Source organism: Pongo pygmaeus, chromosome 18 (assembly GCF_028885625.2).
Source record: "Pongo pygmaeus isolate AG05252 chromosome 18, NHGRI_mPonPyg2-v2.0_pri, whole genome shotgun sequence".
NCBI classification, from domain to species: domain Eukaryota; kingdom Metazoa; phylum Chordata; class Mammalia; order Primates; family Hominidae; genus Pongo; species Pongo pygmaeus.
This window is the reverse complement of record NC_072391.2, coordinates 20,513,675-20,531,980: the sequence shown is the minus strand read 5'-3', so window position 1 is coordinate 20,531,980 and position 18,306 is coordinate 20,513,675. Positions and strand designations below refer to the sequence as shown.

At 56.4% G+C, this 18,306-nt stretch overlaps 1 protein-coding gene across 1 annotated transcript in view; it reads left to right on the top strand.

Annotated features, from left to right (window-relative positions):
• The window catches only part of LOC129015281 (ras GTPase-activating protein 3-like), a 106,476-nt gene that overhangs the window by 49,699 nt on the left and 38,471 nt on the right, over window positions 1-18,306 (top strand). The window contains 1 exon segment of the mRNA XM_054452960.2: window positions 9,317-9,420. Within this exon segment, the coding sequence (XP_054308935.1) occupies window positions 9,317-9,420 (104 nt within the window).

Genomic DNA, 18,306 nt, shown 5'->3' with positions numbered 1-18,306 from the left:
GGGGCTCCGTCTGCCGGCTGTGGGGGCTCCGTCTGTCGGCTTTGGAGGCCCCGTCTGCTGGCTGTGGAGGTGGCAGAGCCTGGCTGGGGTCTTCGCGAGGGCCCAGCCTCCTGCTCTTCACAGGGAGCCTCAGGGAAGGTGGGGCCTCTGCCTTCCTTTCAAGCCGCTGGACTTGAGCTGACCATTGATAACACCGCAGCTCCACCGCGGGCGAGCGCAGCACTGGGGGACAGTCCTGGCCCGAGCTCTGGGCGTGCGCGGCTCCAGCTGCATCCTGCCCGCCTCTCGCCTCACTGGAAGCAGAGTGGAACGGGGCGTGTCCGGTCCTGGCCCTTCGCGTCCCCGCAGGCCCCTCACCTCCTGCAGGAGCCCGCCTGGCTTCCTGGCAGTCTTGGCTCTGCCAGAACTGAATTCCTGTGGTCCCCATGAGGACAACCAGGATTTGCTCGGCACCGTGGCCTCTCGGGCTCACCGCTGCACCTTGCCTGCAGAAGGCCCCACCTGTGGAGGCTTGGGTGACCTTCCCTTCCTGGTCCACTGTGCCAGGCCTGGGCAGCTCCTGGCTGCTGACCTGAGACAGGTGATTCCTCCCTGCACGCCCACTGCCCCATCCGTACATCCATCCATTCAGTGTCTTGCATGCGGCCTGCACGTTCCCAGCTGCTGTGGTGAAATGTCTGCTCTGCACCACGTGGCCTCGGCTACACCCTGACCTCTGACCTCGGCTCCCAGCAAGCTCCCGTCCTGCCCTGCCCTGCCCAGGCCACGCCGGCCTCCTCCTTGCTCCTACGTCTTCATCACACACAAGCCCTGCTGCCTCGAGGCCTTTGCACCTGGTGTCCCTCTGCCTGGACCCCTCCTGCGCTCTCCGCGCCGTCCACAGCCTCATTCATGTGTTCACTTGTCCTCCTGCGGACAGGGCCATGGACAGGGCCTCACCGTCCATGGCCCTGTTCAAGCACTGACTCGTCTGTAAGCCTCCCCGTCCCCCGAGTGAGGCCACAGTGCCACCCCCACCAGCCTTGCGCGCGTTCGTGGTTCTGCGTGCTCTTTGTCTGGCTCCACGGGGCCAGGACTTTGCTTCATCGGCTGCTGTTCCCACAATCTAGAACAGGGATGGGCAGCTGAAACAGTCATGGGGAGAGAGCACTGTGGTTTCTGGGTCCAGTGAGCCATGCCTGGCGGGGGCCAAAGACATCAAAGGTGCTCCCAGTTGTTTGGTCCTGGTGTGTGGGAGGCCCTGCCATGTGCTTGTCTCACTGTGCAGGGCAGAGGAAGAAACCTCCGAGCCAGGCAGTGGCGTGTCCTGGGGAGGCCGCTTTGGGGGCAGAGCCAACTGCCCTTCCCCAGCCAAGCGCCCTCTGTGCCCGCAGGCCACACTGTGGAGTGGGTGGTGTCCTGAGGCTGAGAGATGAGGGAACTGGCCTCTGGCAAGGCAGCGTTGAAACGTGGACGTCCCCGGAGGACTCCATCTTCAAAGTCGTGCTTCCCCCAGCAAGGCCCGTGTGGGCACCTGTGCCTCCTGGGTACCTGCGCCTTCTGGGTACCTGCGCCTCCTGGGTACCTGCGCCTCCTGGGTACCTGTGCCTCCTGGGTACCTGCACCTCCTGGGTTCCTGCGCCCCCTGGGTACCTGCGCCCCCTTGCATGGGCTTCAGCAATGTCTGTCACAGATTCTTACATTTAGACGTGCCATATAGTCTTCCTGGTGGAGACTGATGTCCCTTTGGCCTTGTGAAGCTCACTAGGGCCTGAATTAGGTGGGGAGGAGCAGCTGCATGGGGGGACTGTGCTGTGAAGATGCAGGAGGGCCTGACAGCGGCTCTGCCAGGCGGGACTGTGCTCTGAAGATGCGGGAGGGCCTGACGGCGGCTCCACCAGGCGGGACTGTACTGTGAAGATGCAGGAGGTGCAGGTGTTTGGTTTTTTGAGACAGGGTCTCACCCTGTCACTCAGGCAGGAGTGCAGTGCTGCGATCACAGCTCACTGCAGCCTGGAACCCTGGGCTCAAGCGATCCTCTGCCTCCCTACAGACATGCACCACCAAACCCATCTAATTTTTAAATTTTCTGTTGAGTTGGGGTCTTGCTGTGTTGCCCAGGTTGATCTCTAACTCCTGGGCTCAAGTGGCCCTTCTGGCATGGCCTCCCAAAGTGCTGGGATTACAGGCGTGAGCCACTGCATCTGGCCTGGATGCAGGTATTTAAAAGAGCTTAGGGAAGTTCTTCAAAAAAGGCTCTGGCCTTCAACTCCCACTTCAACTCCTGATTTTGGTTCTCATTGGGATGTAAGTTTCAGAGCACTCCTGGGCTCAGGAGAAGAGCAGCTCCTCTGCAAGGGGCAGGGCCACCTGTGTCCACAGCAGCAGGGCCTGGGAAGGGCATTGTCGGGCAGGCAAGGACGGGCATGGGTGCTGGTCTGGGCATCAGTGGCGTTGCTCTGAGAGGGAAGGAGATGCTGTCCCAGCGAGGGTGGCCTCAGGTCTGGACCCTCAAGTGGACACTGTGTTTTGGCTCTAGGACTGACATGGCCCAACAGGATTTTCTGCAAAACAGGAAATGGTCTCTGTGTGTTCTGTCCAGTCTGGTGGCCACAAGTCATGGGCTGGTGAGCACCCGAGGAGCTGAATTCTGTGGTGGGAATCCAGGTTCGGGAGAGGTCGTCAGGCAGGTGTGCAGACAACGTGAGCTGTGAGCTTCATGCCCGAGGAATCCGCTCTTCCTGCTGGATGCGTGGATGGTGGTGATGGCCTCGCCATAGCCGCAGCACCTGGAGCTGGCCCCTGCCAGGCACGTGGTCTCCGTGGGGCTCATGGCATCCCTGGAGTCTTGGGGCGATGTCACTCTGGTGCCCCGTTTGCAGGTACAAACCTGCCGTTCTAGGAGCTGACTGATGCTCCCGGCCTTCATCCCTGTCCTCACACCCCCGAGTGGTCAGGCAGGGGCTTCACTCGGCTGGTTCTGGCTTCCGTGCTAAAATGAATGAATAGGACAGGACAGTGAAGAAAACGCACACCTGGGGAAGTGACCTGGGAACTCACCGCCCCCCACTGACCTCCAGGACTCCGGCCTTCCAGGGCCTCAGCCAGGCCCTGCCCTCTTCAGCATATTGGAAACACCCGCATCTACCCAGTGTGCGCTAGGATGGCAGCTCTCCAGCCTCCAGCCTGCAGGCCGAGCCCGCGCCCCAGGGAAGCCATTGTACTGGGTCCCCTCGTGCTGAGCACCCCAGCTAGAGGTGCCCCTTCCAGGTCTGGGTGTGGTTGGTGGCGGTTTTATGGGTTTTAGCCATGGGTTCATTCTCAGAGGTTGTTAACTGCCCCCAGAAGGTGGGGAACTGCCTCCACTCTCCTCCTTGAGCTGGGGGTTTTACATTCTTCCGGGAGTTTCTTCAGGGCTCCCTGGCTATGGCACCGTGGCCTTGGGTGTCAGGCTGGCTCTGTGCACAGTCACTGTGGGGAGAGGTTTCCTTCCTGTGAGGGCCTCCACTGTCCCTGGAATCACCCTTCTTATTCCCTAAATAAATCATCGGTCTAAGAAGCTGAAAAACCCTCTATTCTGGCACAGAGACTGGCTCCAGCTTTCCTTGAAATCCTGCAGAACCTTCATTAAAATGAGTGCAAGGCCTGTAGCACTGCCACCTCTCTGGACCCCACTGCCCTGCGATGCCTCCTCCTCTGGGCAGCCTCCCCAGTGGCCTCCTGGTCTAAACCTCTCTGCCCAGGCAGCCCTGCCCCCTGCTCCACACCGTGTGGACTTCGCATCCAGAGTCCAGCTGCTCTCCCCTCTTGGGCTCGTCGGGCTCATGGGAATGAAGCTGGTCACGGTGGTTGGTGGCTCAGGGCTCCGTTGATAAGGCCGGCCGGCCGCCTACAGATGTCCTGCCTGGTTTTCTGAAAGACTTGAGGTGACCTGCAGGAAACAAAGTTAGTAATAACTTTATTAAGTTTAAAAAGTTATATGAAATAAGGAGAAAAACATTAAAATAGGCAATTGGAACCACTAGAATAAATGACATCAGAGATGCAAAATGCTCACCCATCGCCTGTGCTGGAGCCCGTTCTGGCTCCAGGGTTCTCAGCTCCAAATGTGTAAAATGGAAATGTGAGTGTGGTGTTCCCCTTCTTCAGGAGGGGGGACCCCGTGTTTCCCGAGGACAACAGCTCCTCTTAGCGGGGGGGGGGCAGCCTGACAGAGGGCCCCAAAGTGCTGCCTCCCCTGCTGCGATTCAGGAGCAAGGTTCTAAAGCCGTTGCTGGAGAAATTCCTGGGCGGAGGCTGGAAGAGGTCTTGCTCCCCAGGGGTAGTGCAGCAGGGCTTGGGCAGCGGGGCTAAGAGCGCAGCATCCCTGGGGGCTGCCTGGTAGCAGGGTGTTCAGTTGCTCTGCCAAAGGCTCTGCACAAGTGGCTCCTCTCACTGTGACTCTGCTTGGCAGTGGGGGGCTCGGTGGGGGGAAGCCCACGGCAGAGGCTGTTGGCTGGGCACCTGGGAAGATCCCGTGAGGCTTCTGGTGGTGCTGACACCTGTCCGTGGAAATTGAGGTGCTTAAAATTCATAAATAAACCAGAAATCCATTCAATAAAAAGAGATAAAAATAGCAGAAAGAGGAAGCTACGAGAAACATACGAACTCCATAAAATTATCACCACAGACTGGACGTGCCCCTTTCTAAATGTAAAAGCGGTTTATAGCAACACAGCATGGCCTGAGTCATGGCACGATCCCTGGGGTTAGTTTCGTTTCATCAGATGTTGGAGTGCCTCGGTTTCCCACCCTGTGCATCGGGGTGGTGAGGAAATGTGCAGGGTTAAATGCCAGGTGCGCGGTGCCCGTGTGTGGGGTGTGCTCAACGCTGGCATCCTCATCTCACCGCCCCTTACCACGCACAGGACACGCACCAAGTATGCATCAGACACACATCAGACACACATCAGACACACACCGGACACGCATCAGACACACATCAGACACACACCAGACACCACTCACCGGACACACATTGGACACGCACTGGACATGCATCGGACACCCATCAGACATGCAATCCAACCCGACCTACTTCCTCCTCCCCGCCTTCCTGTGAGGCAGGCACAGGCCCATGTGGTGGGGTCCTCAGTGCCTGTGCGGGGGCAGGGGGCTCTCGGGAAACGGTGACACCGTCTCACGGCAAGGTGGCCAGGTGAACCCCGAGGCCCAGGTTGCTCTGAAGCTGCTGCAGCTTCCTGACAAGCTGGCTGCTGGAGTTTGTGCCAATGGAGGGCATCCGTTCCATTCTCTGGCAGCTTGGCTGTCGGTGCTTGTGGTTCTGAGGTTTCTCCACGGTGAATGAAGCTTGATTTACGCCTTTTGGCTATGCATTTGCTGCGAGGCCTGGAGCTGTGCGTGCTTCCGCTGGGCTTCTTGTGTGAGATGCACCGTGGCTGGGACAGCCTGAGCACCTGCCACTCCAGAGCAGGAAGTGAAGCCTCCAGCCCTTGGTTCTTGGGGCTCTGCCGGGAGCGAGCGGGGCTGGAAACGCCAAGTCCAGGCTGCTTCCGCACATTCAAGCACCACAGCTTCCTGCCGTCGCTTAGGAGTCAGTGGCCCTGAAAGTTGCTCTGGGATGTACAGAAGAGGCCGTTTTGTCGTTGTAAAAATCCCAAATGTTTTGTGGATTACTATTAATTGTTAACGCTTGTCCTGTGAGTAGCTCGTCACCTGAGGCCTTGTCGTGAATATTAAAATGCGCGTCTGGTGTCCCTTTTGGCTTCGAGGTTGATGGTGGTTTTTCCTGCCAGTGGGGACGCTGTCTGCAGAGCACCAAGCTTCTCCAGGGAGGCCGCTGGGCGCTGCCTGGGGAGTGTGCGTCCTGCCCTGAGATCCTGCAGCTGTGACTTTACACAGGATGGAGGCGGGGTCACGACCCCTGTGCTTTGTTATGAAAGCAGTGCATTGTGTGGGGTGCATCTGTGGTGTCTTTGTGTACATGTGCACCCAAGTGCTCCAGGGCACACACATGCACACACCCACGTACACGTGCCTGTGGGCATATGCATCCACGTGCCTGTGGGTCGCCCACCCCAGGTTTGGGCCTATGCCTGTGCCGTATCTCCTGTGGGCACGAACACGCACACATGCCTGTGGGGACACACATACGGGCACACACATGCACACTCAAACACGTGCCTGTGGGCATACACGTACGGGCACATGCATGCACACACACACACATGCCTGTGGGCACACGCACCCATGGGCACACACATGCACACACGCACACACATATGCCTCTGGGCCCACACACCCATGGGCACACACGTGCACACATCCACACACACATGCCTGTGGGCACACACACCCCTGGGGGTCCCTGACATCAGATCTCAGTGGTGCCCACGCAGACACAGGAGATCAGAGGATGGCTCGCCTGCGTCAACGACCAACTCGAGAATGTGTTTAAAGGAAACGTGACTTTCTAATGGGCCTTCATTAACCAGGATTCTGCTACAACGGAAGTCTGTGGAAGTCCCTGAGCATTCTGCCTTCATTGAAAGATAAAGTGATGTTTCTTTTGTGCATAAATGGATACTGCTGTGTTTCCAAAATGCTTAAAACAATGTAGGCATTTTAGGCTTCCCTTGGAAGATTGTTTTATGACAAAAAGTGGTTTTCTGAGTAAACGTTACCTAGTCTCTGACCCAGTTATAAAAGTAATGAAATCAGTGAAATCCAAATGAAATGCCTGTCATTAAGGCCACTGCAGGGCGAAGGGGTGGGGCCTGGATTCCGGACCCCTCCCACCTGGACTCTGGGCCCCTCCCACCTGGGCTCCGGGCAGCAATGGTCGCCCACCCCAGGTTTGGGCCTATGCCTGTGCCGTATCTCCTGGTTTAATTTGCATTTTCTCAAGGGCTAATGACATGGAGCATTGTTAATACCTTGTTGGCCATTTGTCTTCTTTGGTGATATGTGTGTTCAAATCTTTTACCCCTTTTTAAACTGAATTATTTGTTATCATTTATTGAGTTATAAGAGTTCTTTATATATTCTGGATACAAGTCCTTTATCAGATAACTGACTTACTAATATTTTTTCTAGTCTGTCTTTTCATTTTTTATTTTTTTAATTTTTATTATTTTTTTGAGACTGAGTTTTGCTCTTGTCACCCAGGCTGGAGTGCAGTGGTGCAATCTTGGCTCACTGCAACCTCTGTCTCCCGGGTTCAGGTGATTTTCCTGCCTCAGCCTCCCGAGTAGCTGGGACTACAGGCGCCCGCCACCATGCCCTGCTAATTTTTGTATTTTTAGTAGAGATGGGGATTTGCCGTGTTGGCCAGGCTGGTCTCGAACTCCTGATCTTAGGTGATTCTCCAGTCTCAGCCTCCCAAAGTGCTGGGATTACAGCGTGAGCCACTGCACTGGCCCTTTTCACTTTTTAAATAATGCTTTTAATGCAAAAAATTTTTTAATTTTGATGAAGTCTGATTTTTCATTTATTTTTCTTTTGGCACTTGTGCTTTTGGTGACAGATCTAAGACATCTTTACCTGACTCTAGGGTGCAGGTTCATTCTCATTTTCTTCTCAGAGGCTGGTAGCTCCAACCCTTACACCCTTACACATGGGTGCGGGGTCTGAGCTCATTTCTGTGTGTGGCTGGGGTGGGGCCTGCGCCGTTGGTGACTGTGTGGACGCCCCCCTGGCCCAGCACCATTGACCTTCCTTTGCTTTCTATCAGAATGGTTCCTCCATGAATAGCTTACATCTTTCCTATTTTGGACCTTAGCATAAATGTGCGTGAAAGTGGGCTTGTTTTAAGTTCTGAGTTGGTGGTAGCTGTGTGTGCACCGTGGTAGTCGCCAACAGGTCCAGCATGGGGAGGAACCTAACCCCACCTGTGCCAGTCCAGAACAACAGGGAGGTTTGCTGAATGGCCAGGCCCACTGGCTTCTGCTTCTTTATTGGGGTTGCGGTTATTTCAAGTCTCCATCTGTGGGGCGGCTGCATCTCTGGGTGACTCACGTGTGGGCGGCCTGAGCTGTGTACTCTGTAAGCACAGTCAGCAGCGGGGGCCTCTCCCCCAGGAGCGAGGGTGGCTGGGCAGTCAGCAGCGGGGGCCTCTCCCCCAGGAGCGAGGACTCTAAGCACAGTCAGCAGCGGGGGCCTCTCCCCCAGGAGCGAGGACTCTAAGCACAGTCAGCAGCGGGGGCCTCTCCCCCAGGAGCGAGGACTCTAAGCACAGTCAGCAGTGGGGGTCTCTCCCCCAGGAGCGAGGACTCTAAGCACAGTCAGCAGTGGCGGCCTCTCCCCCAGGAGCGAGGACTCTAAGCACAGTCAGCAGTGGGGGCCTCTCCCCCAGGAGCGAGGACTCTAAGTACAGTCAGCAGCGGGGGCCTCTCCACGAGGAGCGAGGACTCTAAGTATAGCCAGCAGTCGTGGTCTCTCCCCGCAGAGCGAGGACTCTAAGCACAGTCAGCAGTGGGGGCCTCTCCCCCAGGAGCGAGGACTCTAAGTACAGTCAGCAGCGGGGGCCTCTCCACGAGGAGCGAGGACTCTAAGTATAGCCAGCAGTCGTGGTCTCTCCCCGCAGAGCGAGGACTCTAAGCACAGTCAGCAGTGGGGGCCTCTCCCCCAGGAGCGAGGACTCTAAGTACAGTCAGCAGCGGGGGCCTCTCCACGAGGAGCGAGGACTCTAAGTATAGCCAGCAGTCGTGGTCTCTCCCCAAGGAGCGAGGACTCTAAGCACAGTCAGCAGCGGGGGTCTCTCCTCCAGGAGTGAGGACTCTAAGCACAGTCAGCAGTGGGGGCCTCCCCCGCAGAAGTGAGGATTCTAAGTACAGACAGCATCGGGGGTCTCTCCCCCAGGAGCGAGGACGGCTGGGCAGTCAGGACTTTGTACTGGATCTCTGGATAAAAGCAGCGGTCCAAGGCACTGGAGTGCTGTGTTTTATGTTTAATGCATAAAGGGAGCCACCACCTGCTCCAAAGCAGGTACCTTCAAAACATCATGATGGCCCCGAGGCTGGATCTAGACCTGAGCATGTACCATGGAAGTCATTCTGGCAGTGGCCATGGTCTCTGTGGAGGTCTCTGAGCTTCCTGGACCGCCAGGCAGCCCAGCTACAGAAGTTCACCTGTGCAGTGCAAAGGCTGGAGGTGGAGGCCAGGGAGCAGCCACAAGGCCCTTCACCCCACAGTGAGCTGCAGGTTCATGTCTCATGCGTGCCACACACTGCAGGGCGTTCTCATGGCACATTTAAAACTAAGACCACAGGTGTGTGCCCCAGGGGTGAGGCGTGAGCGTGGCCTGTGTTCTAACTGGTGCTTTTCTTTGTCTCTCTAGCCCCTTTTACGGAGAAGACTTTTACTGTGAAATTCCTCGGAGCTTTCATCACCTGTCCTTCTACATTTTCGATAGAGACGTTTTCCGGAGGGATTCCATCATAGGTAGGTGATGAATGAGCATTTACTTCCCCTTTTCTGCCTTTTCTGTACCAGGGGAGTATTAGCATTTCAGTCCAGAGCCTGGCTGGATGGTGCTGAGGGGTTGCTGCAGGGCTCGAGGTCACAGCAGCCCTGGGTGTTCCTCCTGATCCACGCTCGGGATCTGGCCTGGCGTCTGTGGTCCCTGCTAGAGCATCACACCAGGCTCAGGTCAGTGAGCGCTGCCAGTCGAGGCTTCCGTGGCCTCTCAAGACAAGAGCACAGCATCCCCGACCCTCTTCAGACAACTTCCCAGGGCTTCTCCCTGAGGCATCTGCGGGGGGACCTTTGCACGGATGTGGGGCCCTCCCTCCTCACCACATCCTGGCTGTCCCTGTCCCAACTTTAGTCCCCATGGTGTGGGCATGGGAAGGGCGGGTGGGGGGTGGGGGCATGTGGCCTCAGTTTCCCCCTGGTTTTTGGGGCAATACAGTGACTTCCAGGAGATGGTGTGTTTGGAGCAGGGCTGGGGCTGCTCTTGGAGAAAGCTCATGGGCAGCCCTGCCTGGGATCACAGGAAGGTGGCATCCTGTAAGTTGTGGGGCCTCTGGGCAGAGTGGACTTCGGGCTACTCGGGGAGCTCCTTGTTCCTAAATGCAGCCAGAGGACCCCATCATGAGCAGACCTCACGCAGCAGGCCTGGGAGGCTGAGGTATCAGGCTAATTCCCGCCATGACGCCGGGAGAGCCAGGAATGGAGGAGGGGTCCTGCGGCACCTGAGCTCACGCCCAGGATGGGCGGCTAGGGAGCCAGTGTGTACTGGCTGCCACAGCCTGAACCCAGATCCCAGGTGGTGCAGGCTCCTCGTCTCCATGGCTGCCAGGATGCCGAGTGGGACAGGGCGGGAGGAGGAGTCCCCCAGGGGGACCCCCAGCTCAGCCCGAGGCAGCCTGAGGTCCCGGGGGTGCAGGAGGCCAGCGAGGCCACGAGGGTGCTGTGCCTAGGCAGGGTCCGTGTCCATCTGAGGCTCACCGCTCACACTGGCTCCTCACACCGCGTCACGGCCGCTCCACTCCACGCCGGCTGCCCCCCTTTCCCCAGCGCTCACCTCTGTCCCTCAGTTGTGGGCTTTCTTCATTGTCCCTGTCCCTCTGTGAGCTGTGGACCAGGATCTGTGATCTGATCCATTCCCAGTGCTTGGCAAACAGAAGTGAGAGAGGCACGGCCAAAGGTCCACCTCAGAGCTTGAGTGTCCTAAAACCCAGCCTGTCCCCACTGGGCGGCCGGCAGCTAGTGTGTGTCAGCACGATGTTGAGGGTGGGGGCATGAGAGAAACGGGTTAGCAGGTAACGCGTAGGCTCCTGTCTGCACTCTGCCATGTCCCGGGCCTCCACAGCAAGTGCCGTGACAGAGATGACAGAGACGCCCATCCTGACCAGTCTTGCTCTCTGCCTGGCATTGAGACAGGCTTGGCTGGGTGGCAGCTGTGAACCCAGAGGCCCTCAGGGCCAGGCAGGGCCTCACCTGGCATTGATAAGGCCGGTGTCCCCTCACCATTGCAGGGGTCGGGACCTGGACATTTTTGGGACTGTTGTTCACTGTACCCAAGTGATTATTCTTAGAAACTGCTGTGCTTTTCATAGAAGTCTCCCGAGTTTGTTTAGAAAATACATGGAACGGGTCACATGGATCTCAGATAATTGACCTTTGACTTCATTTTGAGCGGGAACACTGTGCTGGGTGCTTCCGCAGTGGACACCCTGGCCCTGAAATGCGATTGCAGAAGGTGTTTGTGCTCCTGAGTGCAGTGGGCACCTGGCCCCCCTTCAGGGTCTTGCTGTGCTGGGCCTCGTGGAGCCTTGTTGTTGAGATGGTCTTGAGGGTCCAGCGTGACCCCTGCACCCCCCTGCTCAGTGTCTGCCTGGGAGGCCCTCAGGTTCAGGCCCATAGCTTCATGTCGCATTCAAGCTGGGTGCTGCGGAAGGATTCCCTCTTCCTCTCTCCCTCTGACCAGGGCATCGGCTCCAGGGCTAGTGGCTGGCAGTTCTCCCTCCTGCCTCCGGGCTCAGCCACTGTGCACCCCACTCCTGAGGCACCTCCTTCTCCATCCCCACATCCTGCCATGCCCACCTCCGGGACTGGGGCCTACTGCAGGAGATGGCCTCCGACCCCGCGGCATGGGTGGGCTGCCCTCCGTGACCTGCCTCCCGTGCCCCACTCGTTGGTTGTGGTTCTTTTGCCTGTTGTGCTGTGTCCACTGGACAGAGCTTCCTGGAGCCCATGGTCCTGCAGGGCAGGCCTGTGTCTCGCTCCTGTGTTCTCAGCCCCTGCCAGGGGCCTCCAAGGGTGTTCCCAGAAGAAAGGGAGGTGTGGAATCCAGATTTTTCAGTGGAGGCTAATGGTGTATCTGGTGGGGCTCAGCCTGTGCTGGGCGCCACGCGCGAATTGAGGTGTGACCACGTGTCAGGCCTCGTCACCAGCTCAGTTTATACTCGAGAATCCACAGGGACTTGATTCATTCTCGAAGGTGTATGAGACATTTTTTGAGTGACAACCCTAAGGAAAAAGAAATTTAAAAAATTTTTTGCACATTTTAGTAAGAGAAGCTGATCAAGTTAGTTCTGGAGTTATGTGCTCTGAAAATAACCAAATCAGATATTTATTAATCATTCTGTTGACGTCATCTGCTAGTGGTCCTTGGTGGCTTTACGATGACGGTGACTGGACTTGGATGTTTCACTGTGGCTTTCGCAGCCATGAAAATGGGTGGCTGTCTGGATCTCCGGTAACGATTTATCTTTATGACGGTAACTATGTTGTTACCGGGCAGGAAACACCGGGTTCTGGGGAATGCGTTTCTGGGTGGAAGCGCGCGGTGGCCACTGGCTTCCTGGCTGCGTGGTTCTCCTGGTTGTCTTGTTTCTAGCAGCTGCCCACGCCCTGAGGAAACCCCACCTGCCAGCAAGTTTCCCTTGGGGCGGCCACAGCTGTGCTCAGTTGCAGGTTCAGGTCCAGGAGTGAGAGGTGCCGCAGCAGGTGCCAGAAGGGAGTGGGGGCATATTCCTATGGGGTTGGGGGTGGGGGTTGGGGATGGGAGGGCATCTTCAGCCTGGAGGGGGAGGGTGGTGGCGACAGAAACCGAGAAAGGCAGCTGAAGCCCTGCCGGGATACGGCGCAAGTGAGACTTGGGGAAATAAAGGCCTGCCCTCAGCCCTCCTCAGCCCACCCCGGCTCCTCCACCGGCCGCAGTCAGCTCCCGCCGCAGCAGGAGCAGAAGGAAGAAGTGTCCAGTGTCAGCGGGCCCCGGGCCGCGTGACCGTAGCCTCCTCTGTCCCCGGGTCCATGGCCCACAGAGCGCTGCTGCCGGCGGGAACTGTCAGTCAAGCCGGGCTCCCAGCCGCAGGGCCGTGACCTGCGGGACACACGGGGCGCGGGCTCCTTCAGGATTCTAGGCGCAGGGAGGCGGCCTCTGCCTGGACTCGGCTGCGGGGCGCTGCACCCACGGAGCACAGACCGGAAATGATGGCTCCCTGCAGCTCGGATGCGTGAACCGCGGAAATGCGTGAGGCCCGGCTCGGCGCTGTCAGTCCGGAGCATTGGAGTCTCCGCCCCCCGTGCTGGCGCCTCCCTCCTCTTCCCGCTAGGCCTCCACCTTCCTCTGGGCCCCGGCTCTAGTAACACCCCCTCCATTTGCCCCTCCAGCCCCTAGAGACTCTCTGAGGCTTCCCAAGGAGGTGGGAGTGCAGTGAGACCTCCATTCTTTTTTTTTTTTCTTCTTCTTCTTCTTCTTTTTTTTTTGAGACGGAGTCTCTCTGTCGCCCGGGCTGGAGTGCAGTGGCGCGATCTCGACTCACTGCAACCTCCACCTCCCGGGTTCACGCCATTCTCCTGCCTCAGCCTCCCGAGTAGCTGGGATTACAGGCACCCGCCACCACACCCGGCTAATTTTTTGTATTTTTAGTAGAGACGGGGTTTCACCGTGTTAGCCAGGGTGGTCTCCATCTGCTGACCTCGTGATCCGCCCGCCTCAGCCTCCCAAGCAGCTGGGACTAGAGGCGCCGGCCACCACACCCGGCTAATTTTTTGTATTTTTAGTAGAGACGTGGTTTCACCGTGTTAGCCAAGGTGGTCTCCATCTGCTGACCTCGTGATCCGCCCACCTCGGCCTCCCAAAGTGCTGCGATTACAGGCATGAGCCACCGCGCCCGGCCGAGACCGCCATTCTTTGTGTATAAATCAGGTGGTCTGCAATTGACATATGGTAAAGTTCACTGTTAGGTGTAGCCTTCACCAATGTATGCAGTTGTGTAGACAGCAGCACAACTCAGATATGTTCCCACAGCCCAGAACACTCCTTTGGGCCCCTGTGGGGTGGATTTCCTACCTGGCCCACAGCCGCTGGCAGCCGCTGCTCTGGGGCCTGTTCCCACAGTTGCCTTTTCCAGGAGGCCACGTGAGTCAAACCCTGGAGGGGCCGAGCCCTCTGCCACTGCGCTGGTCCCGCGCTGTGCGGCTGTGAGCCAGGTCGCCCCCTTCCACTGCCCGTGGGTTTCCATCATACAGACACACCTCAGCCGCCTCATCCACTCGCTGGATTGTGTCTAATCCTCAGGACTTATGAATAAAGTCACCGTAAACATTCTCGGATAGGTCTTTGTGTGGACAATGTTTCTGTTTCTTACTCTGAGATAAATGCGTGGGAGCGAGGTTGCTGGGCCACTGTAGGGTGTGTGTTTACTTTCATTAAAACTACCCAACCGTGTCTCCAGGTGGCCGCCCAGTCTGCCTTCTCTCCAGCAGCGGGTGAGAGCAGCAGGTGTTTCGCATCCTGCCCGGCCCTTAGGACCGTGAGTTTTTATTCTCTAGTTACCGTTTGCACTCCCATAGGTGTGCACTGTCTCACTGTGGCTTTTATTGTGTGTCCGTGAAGAGTGGCATCGAGGACCTCTTCTTGGGCTTAGTGATGGCTCCATTCCTTCTTTGGTACATTTTTCAAATCTTTTGCCCTTTTAATTGGGTTGTTTTCTTGTTACTTTTTAAAGTTCCCTGTATATTCTGGATACGAGTCTATCACAAGTGTGCTTTGCAAATATTTTCTTCCAGTTTGTGGCTTGTATTTCATTTTCTTACCATTGTCTTTGAAGAACAGAAGTTTTTAATTTCGATGGTCCAGTTTATCACATTTTTTTCTTGTATGATTTGTACCTGTGGTGTCATGTCTAAGAAAGTCTTGCCTATCCCATGGTTGTGGCAGTTTTCTCCTGGAAAGCGTGTGCTTTCAGTGTTTACATTTAGTTCCATGATCTGTTTCAAGCTAATTTTCACTTATAGCACAAAGAAAAGGGTCGAGATTCTGTTTTTTCCACATAGACATCCGTTTGTTCCGGCGCCCTTGGTTGAAAGACGACCCTTCCTCTGTTGACTTTGGCACATTTACAGCTTAGTTGGCTGCACTGTGTGGGTCTGTTTGTGGCCTCTGTATTCTGTTCCATCTGAGGTAGGAGGCGGGACTGGACTCTGGAGGCAGGGCTTGGACACCGAACCAAATTGAGGACTAGCTGAGACAGGGATGGGTGGAAGCAGCTTTCCATCAGACACGCCTGCCAGTGTGCCATGTCAGCTTACCATTGCCATGGCAATGCCTGGAGGTTACCACCCCTTTCCATAGGAACAACCCCATGACTCGGAAATTACCACCCTTTTTCTAGAAATGTCTGCATAATCTGTCCTTTAATTGACATATAGTTAAAAGTGAGGATAATAAGACTGCAGGAGTGCCAGGAGGTGCCACTCTCAACACCCCTGCTCTGCAGGAATGGCTGAGACTCTCAACACCCCACCCGTGGGGAGTCCTTGCTGTGCAGGAGCAGTTTCAGAGCTGTCACTGCCGCCTCCATAAAACTGTTTTCTTCCACCACCACCTCATTCTCGAATTCTTTTCTGAGTGAAGCTACAGACCCTCTGAGGCTAAGCCTCAATTTGGGGCTCGCCTGCCCTGCGTCATATTGATCCACCTGTCCTCATGCCAATACCACACAGTCTTGATCACTATAGCTTCATAGCAGGTCTTATGTTGTAGTGTAAGATCATCAAATTTGTTCTTAAACTTGTTTTGCTATTCTAGATGCTTTGAATTGCCATATATACTTTTGAATGAGCTTCTCAATTTCCAAAATAGCCCCACAGGAATTTTGACTGGGATTACATTGATCTATAGATTAATTTGGGGAGAATTAATATCTTAACAAAACTGAGTCTTCAAATCCATGGACATGATATATCTTTCCACACGCTTGGGTCTTTCCAATTTCTGTCATCAGTGTTTTGTGATGTGTTTTCAGCCTACACATTTTGCACACTTAAAAACATTTATTTCCCTGTGTTTTATGTGTTTAATGGAGTGGTTAAAGATTTCTTAGGTAGTCCACCAAAAGCACAAACCTAAAAGCGTAATTTTGTGAAAGATGCTGTTTTTGTGTAATTTTCATGGTCATTGCTTGTATGTACAAATGCAGTCGACGTCTCCACACTGACTTTGTGTTCTCTGTTCTTGCTAAACACACCAATTAGTTCTATTAGCTTTGCTTGTAGATTTTTTTTTGTACATTCTATGAATAAAGGCTTTTATTTCTTCCTTTGGGGTCTGTATGGCCTTTGTTTTTTCCTCATCGCCCTGGCTGGGACACAGGTGGGGTCAGAGGGAGGCGCGCGCATCTCAGCCGCATTCCCTGTCTCGGGCAGCTCTTGCTCAGTTGTGTCCTGTGGCTGTTTCCCCTTTTTTTCTGGTCCCTCTGCAGCTGGTCCCCCGTCTGATGCCCTCCAGACCCCTGTTCTGAACGGGCCTGGCCAGCACAGATGCAGCAGAAGAAAGTGACCCTTCCGGCCTCTCGTGGTGAGAAGGCAGCTGCCTTTGCCCAAGTGAGAAAGGGAGGCCCAGAGTGTTCGGTAAACTTTTCGGTGTGACTCAAATAGATGGGGACGACCCTGTGGATTAGGCACATCAGAGAAATTTAAGTAGATGCTGTGGCTTTTAGATCAGGCATTCTCTCAGGTCAGCATCTGGGAATATGAACACGCATGCTTCAAATGTCCACGGCCCCCACTGTTGAATGTGGCTGGCTTCTAGAAGGAGAGGCTGGGGGCTGGTGACAGAAATGACCCCACGTCGGGAATGAGGTGGCAGGGGCAGGGATCCCTTCTCGAAGGGATTTTAAATCCTTTTGAATGTTGTGGATTTTGTTCTGTTTCTGTTACCTATTAAAAAATTAAGTGAAGTACTTCTAAAATTAAAGACTTGTAATCATGTGCCAGTTACAAGATTCTTACCCACGTAAATATGTGACTTCTCCCGTCCCAGTTTCAGCTCATAAAAATGTGAAGACACAGTGACATTGCAAGTATTTAAAACTTCGGACTTCAAAACTGACCCTCCTGTCCAGCTGAAGGCGTCTTGGAGTCTGAAGATTTATCCCTTTTCACTGAAATATATTGCCCAGCTCAGCTTTAAGACGTTTTTCTTTCATGTGGCTTTATTCCTGTGAGACTCAAAACTGAGGTTCGTGTTTGGGGGAAAGGGGGGGTTTTGCAAGAGCCACGCAGCGGTCGTCAGAGGAGAGGACAGAGCCCCCACTCGGGACCCTTGAAGTCAAAGGCGGCCGCCCAGGGCTGCCGGTGGGAGGGCGGGGGGCTCAGCGAGTGAGGCGGGGCGGGAGGGGGCGGGGGGGCGCTCAGCGAGTGAGGTGGGGGGCGGGGGGCTCAGTGAGTGAGGTGGGGGCGGGGGGCTCAGCGAGTGAGGCGGGGCAGGAGGGGGTGGGGGGCTCAGCGAGTGAGGCGGGGCAGGAGGGGGTGGGGGGCTCAGCGAGTGAGGCGGGGCGGGAGGGGGCGGGGGGGCGCTCAGCGAGTGAGGTGGGGGGCGGGGGGCTCATTGAGTGAGGTGGGGGCGGGGGGCTCAGCGAGTGAGGCGGGGCAGGAGGGGGTGGGGGGCTCAGTGAGTGAGGCGGGGCAGGAGGGGGTGGGGGGCTCAGCGAGTGAGGCGGGGCGGGAGGGGGCGGGGGGCTCAGCGAGTGAGGCGGGGGGGCTCAGCGAGTGAGGCGGGGCGGGACGGGGCGGGGGGCTCAGCGAGTGAGGCGGGGCGGGACGGGGCGGGAGGGGGCGGGAGGGGGTGGGGGGGCTCAGCGAGTGAGGTGGTGCAGGAGGAGGTGTCCTGGCTGTGGTCCACCCTCGTGGTCTGCGCCATTAGAGGCCATTGGAGGGAGTCCACGTGGTGTGTCACTGGGTTTCTCTCTGAGCCTCCCTGGTGTTCCTTCTCCCACACGTGCTGGGGCCTGTTTCCTGTGCCGGCCCCCTCGGTTCTTGACTTGGCTCTCGCCTGCCCTCAGTGGTGGTTTCAGCGTCCCGTGCAGCTCCAGATGGTCTGTGTATGTCTGTGTGGCAAGAGCTGAGCCGATGAGGTCGCCAGGCTGATCGTACGAACCCATGAGTGCCTGTGTGCTGTATCTGCGTCCGGGGTAGCTGTGGAACTGGCCGGCCCTGGCTGTGAGCGGGGGGTCCCGGAGCTGTAGTTTGCTGGGAAGGGGCTCCGGCCCCGGCTGTGAGCGGGGGTCCCGGAGCTGGGAAGGGGCTTCTTCCAGGGCTGTTCCCAGGGCTGCTTTGCTTTGCAGAGTGGACGGTGTGAGGTGCAGCCGGCTCCCCTGAGGACACGAGATGAAGGTGCTGACATGCATGGCAGGTGTCAGGAGCACTGGAGGCAAACTGTCCTGATTCCGCATCTGTCCTTTGGGCATTCGGAAAGCGTCTTTGTGCCTCTTTCCACCTTCCGCACCTCCCACCATGTCCTGTGGCCACGTGGTGCCCCATTATGTGGCCGACCCTGCGCTGTCCCATAGGGTTTGGAGCTGGTGCTGAGCTGGG